The 13,134-nt window shown below is 40.1% G+C and overlaps 1 protein-coding gene across 1 annotated transcript in view; it reads left to right on the forward strand.

Annotated features, from left to right (window-relative positions):
- The first annotated feature begins 276 nt into the window (after positions 1 to 276).
- Positions 277 to 13,134, forward strand: part of TMPRSS2 (transmembrane serine protease 2) — a 13,903-nt gene continuing 1,045 nt past the window's right edge. The window contains exons 1-12 of the mRNA XM_026846488.1: positions 277 to 431; positions 1,694 to 1,762; positions 2,615 to 2,807; positions 3,124 to 3,207; positions 4,558 to 4,677; positions 5,996 to 6,125; positions 7,182 to 7,292; positions 8,138 to 8,181; positions 8,896 to 9,070; positions 10,726 to 10,901; positions 11,917 to 12,012; positions 12,887 to 13,029. Coding sequence (XP_026702289.1) covers positions 1,748 to 1,762; positions 2,615 to 2,807; positions 3,124 to 3,207; positions 4,558 to 4,677; positions 5,996 to 6,125; positions 7,182 to 7,292; positions 8,138 to 8,181; positions 8,896 to 9,070; positions 10,726 to 10,901; positions 11,917 to 12,012; positions 12,887 to 13,029 — 1,287 coding nt within the window. The 5' untranslated portion in view covers positions 277 to 431; positions 1,694 to 1,747. The remainder of the gene's footprint in view (positions 432 to 1,693; positions 1,763 to 2,614; positions 2,808 to 3,123; positions 3,208 to 4,557; positions 4,678 to 5,995; positions 6,126 to 7,181; positions 7,293 to 8,137; positions 8,182 to 8,895; positions 9,071 to 10,725; positions 10,902 to 11,916; positions 12,013 to 12,886; positions 13,030 to 13,134) is intronic.

A 13,134-nucleotide genomic window follows, 5' to 3' on the forward strand; every position in this document is an offset into this window, starting at 1 on the left:
TGGGAGTGATGATTGAAAGCCTGTTTAAGCAACAGAGATTTTTTTTCCTCAGTTCATTAAAAAACCCACAAAAAAAACACCAACCAAAAAACCCAAAAAGAATAAGGAAGACTGTCATCTGTCAATTTGCAAAGCCTTTCAAACAGTAATGTAAAAAATATTTGGGTTTTTCTTTGGTCTTTTCTGTTGGCTTACCTCAGACTCACTGCCTAGTATTTTTCTGTCTGCTATCACTAAACTTCCTAATCCTATTTATTCCCCCCTCCTAATCAGAGAACAAGGAACAAAAATACCTTCCTGCAACTTGTTACTTGTCCTCTAAGGCTGGGCAGAGCTACACCTCCTGACTCTGCTGTGAAGAGCTGGCTAAGAATGGATGCGACATAAAGCAGAAGTCCTGAAGCCTTAGTCACCAATCTGATGGACTTAGTGTAAGTAGGAGTAAGACTTGTTTTTCACTTGTCTGCCATGCCAATAAGTGTTCAACAGTGCATTATTAGTTACCTTTTTTTCTAGTGCTAATAAGCAAATACCGGAACCAGCTTTCCTAAACTGTCATGAAATATTGGCATGCTTGAGGTGCCAAGCTGCTGTTGAAATCTTCTTCAGAGACATTTGCAGTTCAGTTTTGGGTGAGATGACACATTGGTACAGGTTCTAAAACATAACCTTATACATCGGGCTGAATTATGCTGTGTCTTAATGCAACTGCTCTTTGCTGTCCTGGCTTTCAACGGGGGTCATGGCAGTGTGCCTGTGTGCAGGGTCCTGCCCTGCAAGCTGGAGAAAGGTATTTCTCAGTGCGTGACTGAGGCACTTCCTAGGCTTCTTTTCATGTAGAGTAACATTATGAGAGGATTCAATAGGTTAAATTATTTATTAAAATGATTGCTTGTGGAGGTGTATCACTGCCTATGTTAGAACTGTGGTAACACACATTTTGTGTTTCTTGTGTCTTTGTTAATCTGTGGTTTTACTTAGTGTTAATGTTTAACTTTAAAATAAACTGTTATATTCTTCAAACATTGGATGTAGCTCCTCTTTTACACTATTTAAAAACCTTCCATATTAATGTGGCGTATTGTTTCCCTGTTGTGCTTCTCTGCCTGTTTTTGGTGGGGTGGCTACAACACGCAACAAAGAAAATAGCTGTTTGCTACACAGAAGAGTGAAAAAGATGTAGCTTGTGGGGCTGCTGGCTGTGGCGTTATCAAATGAGTTAGTTGAATTTGTATTTCCTGATGCTTTGTTCATGTTCTGGTTTCTGTGTCATAAACTAAGGAGCGATACATGAGTAAGTGTTGAGAGAGGCAGGAGGACCTGAACTTGGTACTGACACCATGTGGGTTGTTGCCAGGATATTCTTTAACTCTCATTCTGTTAGCGAGAGTGAGCACTAACTTAATCTTCTTGGTTTGTGTGGTGCTCGTGTTAGTGAATAGTTGCCACTGTATAATCCTCAGAGTTGTATTGAGAGGCTATTGAGATCTGATTTCATGCTGCACCTTAATTTGTACCCTCTCTTGAAATACTTCCGTATTTCTGCCCCCCACCTCCCCCACTTTGGCATTTTTCCAAAGGAAAAAGTGACAAGAAAGGTGGACACAAGTTCTGGTTGTGATTGTTTTCTGTTTGGTGATTTGTTGGTTTGTTGTTTGTGTTTGTTTTTGTTTTGGTTTTTTTTTTAATACAGGTTCATGCTTTCCTTCCAAACGCTTGAATTGTTTTGCCTCTGCTGACAGGAAAGATGACCTCTACTGTAGTAAGTAAACAAAATATTCAGAATACTCCTTTTTTTTTCTTTTTTTAAATGAGGTTTTATTTCTCGACAAGTAACAGACTATTGAGTGATGTCCTGGTTAACAAGTCTTTTAAAATGTGGAGTATTTTTTGTGTTTTCTTTTCTGCAAAAAAGGAAAGATACACTGTGAGTCAGGTGTAAGAGTCTTGAATTAACTAGCATTTCAAGTGCTCAGATACTCCTGGGAGAGATTTATGCTTTTAAAGCTTATTTTGGGGAGATAGATTGGAATAGCTTCTAACTAGTTCTTAAAGCTCTTCTAGGATAAATGCTCCACAACCTGTTGTAGGCCAGTGCATTTCAGAAATTACTTAGGTATAGTTGGTATCATAGGACAAAATGGGCAGTAGGCATTTATCCAGACCTGGACAACTGCACACACAAAGGCTGTCACTTGTCAGTGTTTCTTTCAATGGTGGTACTGCCTAAAACTGTCCTCGCTGCTTATTTCGACCCTGTCAGATGTTCCAGTGCAACGGTTTGTGCGGCCAGCTGGAGGGCTGGGCTCAAGAATCCTTCTTAGGTTTAGTTACTTTGGATCAGGAAACTGATCTCTTCATATGCCTTCCAGCCTCACTCTCTGTTATTTTTATTATTCAAAGTGTGAGCTATTAGGCATGTACTGTAAATCTCCTTCTCTGAAAGTTGGAGTCACTGGTATGTTTATACGTGCATGGTGTATTTCTGCATTGTCAGAATTACTTAATAGGGTTCTGAATGTAAATGGTATCTGAAACTTATTTTGTCCGAATTGCAGTCTTGCCTCTTGTTTTTTACTTTCTCTGTTTCCTTTTCCTCAACATTATTGTTTAGGGTCCACCGCCATACTATGAAAATCATGGCTTTCAGCCAGAAAACATCTATTCTGCCAGGCAGCCAGGTGCTTACCCATATCCACAGTACTTCTCGACAAATGCTCCACCAGTGCCAAGCTATGTCCCAAGAGTTGCTACCTATCAGTCGAGTAGGCCAGTAGCACATTCATCTGAGAGAACATGTGCATCAAGTAAGTTTTGTTAGGATTTCTTCTACTTTTATACCTAAGGTCTTCTAAAGGAAGATAACAGATAAAAAGGATCTTCCCTTCCATCTTCTGTATTGAAGGAGTCACCTCCCCATGGATTAAGAAGTAATAGCTGGCTGGGATGCCACGGTAACTGGACAGGAACCTGGGTGATTTGGAGGAAGGGTGATGGAATGGAAAAAGGTCTATCTGGCAAAAGATGTCTGCTTTTAATGTCAAGGAAATAAATAGTGCCTGTGGCTGGAAATGCCCTTATTTGTGAAGCTTATTTCTCTTTTTCTCCTTGCTTTCATTTCAGATATAAAGAAAACCATAGTCATTATATTGTCCATTTTACTAGTAATTTGTTGTGCAATTGCTGCTTTCTTCATCTGGTATTTTGGTAAGACTTTTTGTTTGTTTCTGAAAGAAAAGATGTATTAATCTTTTAAAGTTAGAAATATACATTCTTCCATTTTATGCTGAATTAAGGACAGGAAAGTCTTTGTTACCTATCTCCTGAGAGATGAACTAATACTGCTTCCTAATGGCTCAGTTTTGTTTGTGGGTTTGTGTTTTTTTTCTTTCATTTTCATGAATAATGATCCTGTCACTTTCCCTTCATCAAGTAAATATGTTTTTGACATTGTGATGTCATCTTTTTTTACTCTTCTGGAGTGGCTTATTCAGGTGTCTCCTCTGGAAAGCTCTAATCTATCTGGCCAAAGCTGGTTCAGTACAACTGTACAGCACCATAGCTATTACTAATGAGTAGTTTGAACACTTGCAAGGGTTTTTGCACTGGCACATAACTGTGCGTGGCCAACACATGCTGTGGTGCATTTCATTAAGGAAGTCACTGCTGTGCATCCTTTCTGAAATGGAGCTCTGTTCCAAATTGAACTTCACTTAATTTCAAGTGAAGGAAGGAGATTGAAGTAAATTTGTATACCTTAATTGCAAGAGTGTAAACAGTCAAGATATATTTTATTTTCGTAAAATGGAATCCCTCTTGGAGCAGAAGTACTTTATGTCTATTTAATTGTTTCTGTGAGGCTTTTGCTTTGAAATTGTGTTAATGTTGTGTGAGCCTAGCCTGTCTCACCACTGTAAGCCATACCACAAATAATACATTTGTCTTGGAAGTCATCCCCAACTGGGCTGACTGAACTCTGAAGCTGGAGTAGAGCAATTCTGTTTGGTTTAGGTGAAGTTTGTCTTGTGCTATCTTAATTTCCCTTTCAATGAAAGCCATTTTTCAAAGGAAACTAAAAAACAACTTGCTATGTTTTTAGGACCCTCTCCTATCTGTTCTGTGCAGGAAAAGAAAGGGAGAAGGCATTAATTTAAAACTATTAGGATGACACTGTGTGTTCTTAGGGGTTTTTTTACTCACTTTGATTTATACAGGGTGAATGTAATCTTGTTTTAAATGGCAGCAAAAGCTTCCTTCTTTTCTGTTTATAAGTGTTATGCTTTGTCAGTGTAAAGCTAACTCCTTTTAGACAACTTAATGGTTCTTGCTTATTCAGGGGAGACAGTGGACAAAATCCAATCAGTTGCATCAGTGACTTAATCTGACAAGCCATGTAAAGCACAGAGCAATACATCTGTTGTGTCAGGCTAGGTCTCCTCCCATCTCTGAGTTTAAGAGCTCTTTCTGAGGTTTTATGCTATCAAAGCTGGAATACTCCTTAAGATGAGAATTGGCAGTAGTTGCCTGAAGCTGATATATGTTGCTCTCTCCCCACAGTTGAGAATCGTTGTCTCGGCTCCTTGATAGAATGTGGATCTTCAGGAGTGTGCATACCACCCTCACAGTGGTGTGATGGAGTAAGCCACTGCCCCAGCGGGGAGGATGAAACCCGGTGTGGTGAGTGTCAGCAGTCAAGGGCAGGGAGCATCAGCCAACTGCAAGAGTTTTTGAGTGAATTGCCTTGTTCAAAGCTTGCCTGAGTTACAATAGGACCATTTTAGCCTAAAGTTATATCTCTAAAATGGTTTAGGATGTTTGAGTGCTTTGAAGCCTCTATCTAGATATTCAGTTTGTTTCCAGTCTGATTGAAAAGCTGAAACAAAATGATGGACTCATGAGTTTGAGCTGGCTGAGTTTGAATCAGGTTGTGAAATACCGCCTTTTATTTGAGTGGAGTTTGTGCAAAAGTGAATGTAACGTTGTCTCTGGAATGAACAATCATCATTGATTTCTTAGTTGAACTTCAGATGATAACAGAAATCTGGTGGTCTTCAGTCAGGCTTTTCTTTTTCCACATATTTTGTATTCCTTATTTTCCCACCAATGATTTAACTACTTCATAACTCCTTTGTGTAAAAAAGCCTGGTCTGATCAGTGTTTCCAACTGAAAAGGTGCCAAGGGAAGCTTTAGTGCAGAGCTGAGAGTGGAAGGTGGAAACATCATGAATTTGTCCCTTCCAAAGGTGTGGCATCTTGCTTCTAACACCAGTGTTGTGCCAGTGCCACTCTGGAAAACTCCAGCTGTGCTATTATGCTTTCTCTGGGAACTTTTATTCTGCACATGCCTCATGCAGGGTTAGCATTTACTGGCATATGCTCTAAAGCTGTTCCTCTCTATTTCATTCAGTAACGGGGTTTTGGAGAAGCTTGTTCAGTCTGTTCTTTTGCTTGAACAATTTTATATTCTTGTGCAAATAAATACATATTGGGGCATGGAATGTCAGAGCTAATTGGTCCTGGTTACATTCTTGCTCTACAAGTGCTTCTCTGAAGAAATTTAGTGTATTAAGATATAATATAAAATATATTACAATATGTTGTATTTTATTTATACACAATGTATGATATATTAAGAAATACGTGGTTGCGTAGATAAAAGGAAAAGATTGCCTATTGCAGTCTTTCTTGGTGGTAGAACATGAAAGAGAATTTTAAGCATAAAAGCTGAAATGAGAAGATGAACGCTATCTTGTACACTTGCATTTTTAAACTGGTAGTTCTTTTAAATTGCCTTACAAAAGAATTAAGTCATTGTGATATTTCTGTCTACTTGATATTTACTCAGAATTTGAGTAGAAGGCAGCATTATATTACCACCAGTTCATATATACAAGCAAATATTATGGGTAACAATACTTTCAAGTAGAGAAAGAACAGTAATGTAGCGTGTGGTGTTCTGTTTTTGTTTTGGTTTTTCTTCTTCCTTTCCTGGCAGTTAGACTTTTTGGACCAGACTTCATCCTGGAAGTTTATTCACCTGTCAGCAAATCCTGGTATCCTGTTTGTCAAGATGACTGGAATGACGATTATGGGAAGATAGCATGTAAAGACATGGGCTACAGTGTGTAAGTCTAACCTTTGTTGGCCTTTGCATGTACGTAGAAAGGTTAAAATTTCCCTCTTGTCATTTTAAAGAACGTGTATCTGAAATAAAAAGCAGTTGGCAGTCTAGTTCTTGTGCACCCAGGTGGGTCTGATTTTAATGATAGTAGCTGTTACAGAATCAGAATGAGACATTGCTCCAACAAGTAGCAGTTGTCTGGCACGCATGCGGTAGTTACTTAGTAAGTATCCAATACATTCACTTACAACCATCTTCCAGAGCTCACTTCAGATCATTATAATTGCTCAGTAACATCCAGTCTGACTTAACCTGTCATCACCAGTATTACGTGGGAAGCCTTGATCTTCTGAGGAACACCAGCTCGTGTGGAAGATCACCATAAACATTTGTGGCCCTGAGGGCTGCCCATGTTCTCTCCATGTAATGCCATAGCCTGAATTCTTCTGCGGTTGGAATACTTGATGTTGCCTCTCTTTGACACAGTTGGAAAATGCTGTCTTCTGTTGTGCATGGAGTAATGGAGTGAATTTATTGCCTGCAGGCAGAACTCGTGTGTGCCCACGCTGTGTCGTGGTGCTCTGAATTCAGGTCTCTAACCCCAGTCGTACCAACTCCAGTAAGAACCCAGCAACAACTACACAGAGCTGGTCCTTAGGTAGAAAGCCTGGCAGAACAGCAGCACTTGCTGACCCTCTTGTTTTCCTGCAGAAACATGTCTGTCACCACTTACCGAACCTGAACTTTGCTATGCTGTGAAAATGTACCAGCAAGGGCATCTCTCCATCTTGCCCTGCTTCTTGAGGCTGAAGATTCCTACCATGCTTACATATTAGATGAAAATATTATTTTAATCTAGTAACTGATGGGAAATGGAACTTGACAAATGCTTACAGAATCTGAGTTTCGGGCATTGTTCTACACCTCCATGTTCTGTGTTTATTTAAAAAAAAAAATCATAATTTTAGTCTTGTTCATGTCAGAAGCTCTAGATTGGCACAGTTTATTTAGTTTGAAAACTAAAACTACTGAGTTCTATAATGGACTTTCTGTTTTGCAGAGATACATATTACTATAGTCGAGGAGTCGCAACTGAAGTCAGCTTTAAAAGTTACATGAAGCTGAACAGAAGTGCTGGGAATATAGACTTGTACAAAAAGCTATATAGCAGGTATCTTTGTTTAACACAAACTTCTTTCCTTTTATCAGGAGTCGTCTTAGCTGTTGTAAGAGGTGTAGCTTCTGCCTGTAGCACAATGCAAGTACATCTTTTGATGGTGATTGTTAGAGGGAAAGAGACTGTTTTTAATCTGATTGCAGCAACTGCTCACCCTTCTATTTAAAAACACAGCTGTCATTTTTCCTTCCTTCTTCCCCTCTTTTTTTTTTTTTATTAAAGAGAAGATGTTCCATCATGTTCCCTCCATGCTGTCTAGAAGGTTGCCATGTCAAAGATACTTTTCTAAGGCTCTTTGACCATCAACAGGAGTTTCTGTATGGTGACAATAGCTGCCAGCTGTAACACATTCAGCAGCTGGTACAGCTTTTCAGTCACATGAAAACACAGTACGCAAAATGGATCTTTCACTGTGGAAAGTAGCATTTTTATTTTCACTAAAAAACTGAAGTGTCTAGTTTCTAAACCTGTAGACTGCTGGGCCTGCAAAGTTCCTGTGACTCCCTTGTTTAGGTGGTTCTACAACTACGTGAATCAGCTGGACTTTTTCTCATGCTGCTCTTCATCTTGTTCCTCACTAGGCTTACAAATGTTTTCTACTGGCGAGTGCAGTCTTCCACATGACAGTTATGGTGAATGCAAGAAATGGTGGAGGCTGGTTGCTGGTAGGGTAGCTGAAGAGAGTGAAGAATGGAGGGAACCCTCAGCAGGAAGATGAGGGTGAAGGTGGGGGCATAGCTGGAAAGGGTAGAAAGCAGCTGGAGGGTGAACTTTACCCACCATTTGCTTCACTGTATGCCTAAAATCCTGTTGGTTTTTTTTTTTTATTTCTATTGCAGTGATTCCTGTGCATCGGGAAATGTGGTTTCTCTGCGCTGCATAGGTAAGTGACTTGTTTCTTAAACTTCTTGTTCATGCTTTGAAATGTTCTGGCTGGGAAATCCTTTTGAGTCTGCATAAATAATTGCCATCTTTTGATGGGCAGATGGTTTAACTCTGGTTCTGAAGTTTCAGACAGTGCAGTTTAAGGAGCAGGGTGGGAGAAGAGACAAGGAGGGTGTTGGATCCCCGGTTGCTTTTGTCTTTGCTGCCACTGGTTTGTTTAAATGACTTGCCTGCAGTGAAGCTCTGTAGCCCTCACCCGGCAGCCGTGGTGGGACATCTGTGGCACATCTGCTCTCTAACATGCAGCCTTCGAGTGGGCAGTGGTGATGGCTGTCGTGAGGTGACTCCTGGCTGTTGTCTGTTTTGTTGCTCAACACGAAGTTGTGTGTCTGTATGGCTCACCAGAGATGCTTGAATACCACACTCAAAGGTGTAATGACCCACTGGTTTATGGTTTGTGGTGAATTGGGGGCAGCAGCTACCAAATACTCATCTTGACATTCGCAATGTGAAGGGGTTCTAGGCTATGGGAGACGTGGGATCTTGGCGTCCAGGGCAGGGACCTGAGCTGCAGCAGTGTATCAAATGCCAGCAGAGCAGAGGTCAGACATGGTCTGCTCCCTTCTCCTAGCAAAGCCTGAGCGGCAGAAGCCATCTATCAGACCAGCTCACTCGTTAACTCATGCCTCTGTATGTGTAACTGATTCCTTAGAGTGCGGCCTGTCCATCAAAAGCATGAACATTATGAACCGAATTGTGGGTGGCAGTGGGGCAATGCCAGGGCAGTGGCCATGGCAGGTCAGCCTCCACATGCAGGGCATCCATGTCTGCGGGGGCTCCATCATCACCCGCCAGTGGATAGTGACGGCGGCACACTGCGTGGAAGGGTGAGTCTCACCTACGTGGATACTGGAGCAGCTGGAGCACCCAGCTCACTCATTCATCTCTCGAATGGTGATGCTTCTTGCTTCAGGCTGAAATGCACAAATTTACATAAGTCTCCCAAACTGTCTGCTTTAAAACGGAATTAAATACCATTCCTCCTTTTCCTCTTGCCTTGAATAGAGATGCTAGGTACAATATTTTTGTCTATGTAGCAGTATGGTTTTCAAGTATTAAATGAAAAATTTTCCTGGAGGAGGCTGACTGCAGATCATCTGTCTGCTTTCTATAGGAAGACAATCTTACTTTACTTGTTAAAGGTGGAAATTAAATTGAGCGGTGGTGTTGGGCACAGATACCCACCCAATTTAAGAGGTAACCTCAAGGCACCAAACTTAATGCCAGACAGTACAATATTTTCATGAAGATCTTGAATTACACTGTAAAGAAAAACAAAGAAAAGAAAAAAAAGAAAAAAAAAATCCAAACCCTCAAATATCGCACAACTGTAGATATGATCAATTTGAAGATTCCTGCGCCATTTATTTTTCTGTATCTTTGTGCCACATGGTGATAAAGCCCAAGTCAATATTAAATGTAGATTTATACCTATCCAAGGAGCACTTTACATAAGCATCAACAGGGAAAATAGCTGGTGCTTTGTACATTTTTAACCTATAAAGGAGAGTTGAGGGTGTTGTGGTACCTTGTGTACAGTGGCAGAATATGTTTAAAAGGTGGCTGCTTCTGTTGGAGGGAAAACCCACTAAGCAAAAGCATTTTAACAGTTGGTTGGCTGGATCACAGTTTAGAGGCTAAGCCAAGGAAAAATAACTTTGTCCTTAATCTGGAGAAAGGAATGCAAGTTTTTGTTTTTATGTTTTTATGATGTTATTATGTTATTATGTTTTTATCTTATCCCTCCTTTCTTTTCTAATTTGAGCTCTGTAGTATGCAAAAGCTATAGGAACGGCAACCAAGCTGTAGCTGGCACAAAACTGGTTTTCAGACTTGATTTTTTTTTTTTTTAATTTTAATTTTTTTTCTTTTGGAGGGAGGATGACTTGCAAGCACTTGGCAGTTCTCATGGAGGGAGTTTTAACATTTGTGAGGAGTTTTGAGTATTTGTAAACTGTGCTGGAGCACAAGAAGCTACTTAAATTACATCTAGTGAGCATGCTTAACATTATAAAAAAAGCTACCAAAAACTAAAACCAACCAAACAAAACATTGGCATTTTGAAGACAGTGAAACTCCTTCATTAATACATGTTTTTAGTAATTCTGGCTTCTGCTGCCCTTGCGTGCTTTTACACGTGAGTGATACTGCTGACATGTGAGACCTCAGAAATAACTACTTGATCCCTCAGCCATGGAAATCAATGGACTTCAGTGTTGCAGTCTCAGACTATAATTTGCTGTGCTGAGTGACTAAGGGGATAGACAGTGATACTTAACCCATTTTGAAGATTTTTTTGATATATTTATGAAATTAGAGTCAAGCTTTCTTGAAGTTAATTGTTTTGCAGTTTGTTTACCTTGTTCTTCATAAATGTGCGTTCTTGGTCACACATCTCTGAAGACAATTTTTTGAAGATCATAATCTGTGATTTGTTACTAGAGAAGCAAACTTTCTAAACTTTTTTTTTTTTTTAATGTAGACGATTTTCTGACCCGTATAGCTGGAGGGTTTATGCTGGGATTCTGAATCAGAATGAGATGCTCTTAAGAAATGGATACAGGGTGCAACAGATAATTTCCCATCCAGATTATGATACAGATTCTAAAGACAATGATGTTGCCCTTATGAAGTTAGAGACACCGCTGAGTTTTACTGGTATGTATTCTGTTCTTCTTAAGGCAAAAATCCAAAGGCAGTGAGCACATATTTTAAAGCCTCTGAAATTTCAAGTAATCGTTGTAGATTCTTATGGGAAAAACACAAAGTGTGGGTAGAGACACCTTAGAGACAGACAGACAGGGTAGAGCTAGAGACAAAGGGCACACTGTCTGATTTTAAGTAGGATCTATTTAAATCTAGTACATGGTAAGGGAGTTTGGGCTTCTCTCAATAATGTACTTTGACCCCAGAATGCTTTACGGTGCTTAAGTATTGCCACTTCTATATGTGTTGGCTCAGAATATAGTAGTGGAGCAGCTGACTAAAATCCTAAACGAAGTTATGTCACATAACAAATGGGGAAAAAAAAACAAACCCCAAAACCCAACATGACAAGAAGTTTCTTTCTTAAAAGTAGATGTAGGTTGTAAGCAAGCAGTAAAGAATAGAGGACAAACCATTATTTAAACTTTAAATGCTTTTTGTGTATAGGTCCCTTGCATTTCAGTGCTTCAGTTAAAGCTACCTGAAGTAAACTGGAGGGGCTCTTCTGCTGCTGAGAGCAGGGAGGTTGTCTGTTTACCAGATGTTTGTGTTTTACACTTCTTGTATATAGGCATTGAATCCTGCTTGCATTGTGATTATTTTCAGCAGGGTTTTTTGAAGAGAATGCAGGGAGGTAGTTGTCTTAAGTTTTTCTTCTCCTTTGTCCTCTACTGATCGGAAAAGCTGGTGTTAATTGTTCTAGTTAGCCTGAGCTAGAACCATTAAGTATGTTTGTTCCTCGCTTTGAGGTGAAGATTAGGTAGCCCTCTGGGAAAGGACAGCTGGTAAACTTTCTGCTGCTGCCTGCATTGCACAGTATTGCTTATCTGCAAGGAAGGTGAAGTACAGAGACAATGCGTGGTGTGTATGTATGTACTTCAGTGGTGGTCATGCTGAGATACTGCATATGCATTTATTTTGAATTATGCCTGGATATCTGGCATGCGTTACTGTCTTTGTTTTGTAGATACTGTACGGCCTGTTTGTCTGCCTAATCCAGGAATGATGTTCCAGCCTAATCAGCAGTGCTGGATATCTGGGTGGGGAGCAGAGTACCAAGGAGGTAAAGAGTGGCTCTGGAATATTTTGTTCTTCTATATAAACCAGTCCTCTTCCACCTATGAATAATTGCTGCATGGGCTAATTGGGCAGTTTGAGCTAGATCTGTTGATATACTATTTTTTCACCCATTTTACAGCCCCTAATATTTACACATGGCATTCCATCTCAAAGCAAGTTGTGATGTGTTGCATTCAGCAGGTTGCAAAGGAGCCTCAAATCAGTACCAGGGGCCAGAAACATTCACACAGGAAACAAGTCTGTGCTCTTGCTAGCAGGGCCACCTCTTCTGTAATGAGGGTAGCTGTATGCCAAGCCAGCCCTCTTTGGAGGGCTTTCCACCACCTCAAGCTATAATACACCTCAGTCCTTTCCACCACCTCAAGCTACAATAGCATGATGGAAGTAAATTTGTAAGAAGTGAAAAGGAAAGGGAGGAACGTTGTCTTTCAGTATGAGAAGGTACTGGGTGGGGGGGGAGTGTCACGGAAGCTGGACCCTGAATATGGGAATGTGCTGGACCATGAAACCATGGGGAGGTCTTCTTCACCTCTTACAGACTTCATGTGCTTTTAGTAGCCCTGTAAATAACACAGTTGATTTGGGGCTGGAGTAGACAGGTAGGTGTCATGTCCTCTTGCTTTACAGTACACTGACAGCAAAGCAGGGTAACTCACTGACCTCTTGGAAGGGAGTTTTAATGTCACAGTTGTCTCTGTGTGATGGACCATACATCTTAAGTGTCCATCCTAATGTTTCTAGTAAGTTTATTTCATCTTGAACAGCGCTAGCTGCTGGGATTTGTAATAGCAACGTAATATGAAGCTTGTTCTAATTTTGTCTTTGTATGTGTGTTTTTGTCCATATTTCAATTTTAGGTAAAACATCAAATAACCTGAATTATGTTACGGTGCCCTTAATAGAACGTTCTAGGTGTAATTCTGTCTATATCTATAATGGCATGATTTTGCCTACAATGATCTGTGCTGGATATCTAGGTGGAGGAATTGATTCCTGTCAGGTAATTATTCCTAATTCCTAATAATAATCTGATTGTTTTTGTGGTCTTCCTAGTAGGATTTTTTAAATCATCTATTAATTACAAACAGATCATATGCGCAAACCC

Source organism: Athene cunicularia (genome assembly GCF_003259725.1).
Source record: "Athene cunicularia isolate RWA chromosome 1 unlocalized genomic scaffold, athCun1 chr1_part1, whole genome shotgun sequence".
Lineage (NCBI taxonomy): Eukaryota > Metazoa > Chordata > Aves > Strigiformes > Strigidae > Athene > Athene cunicularia.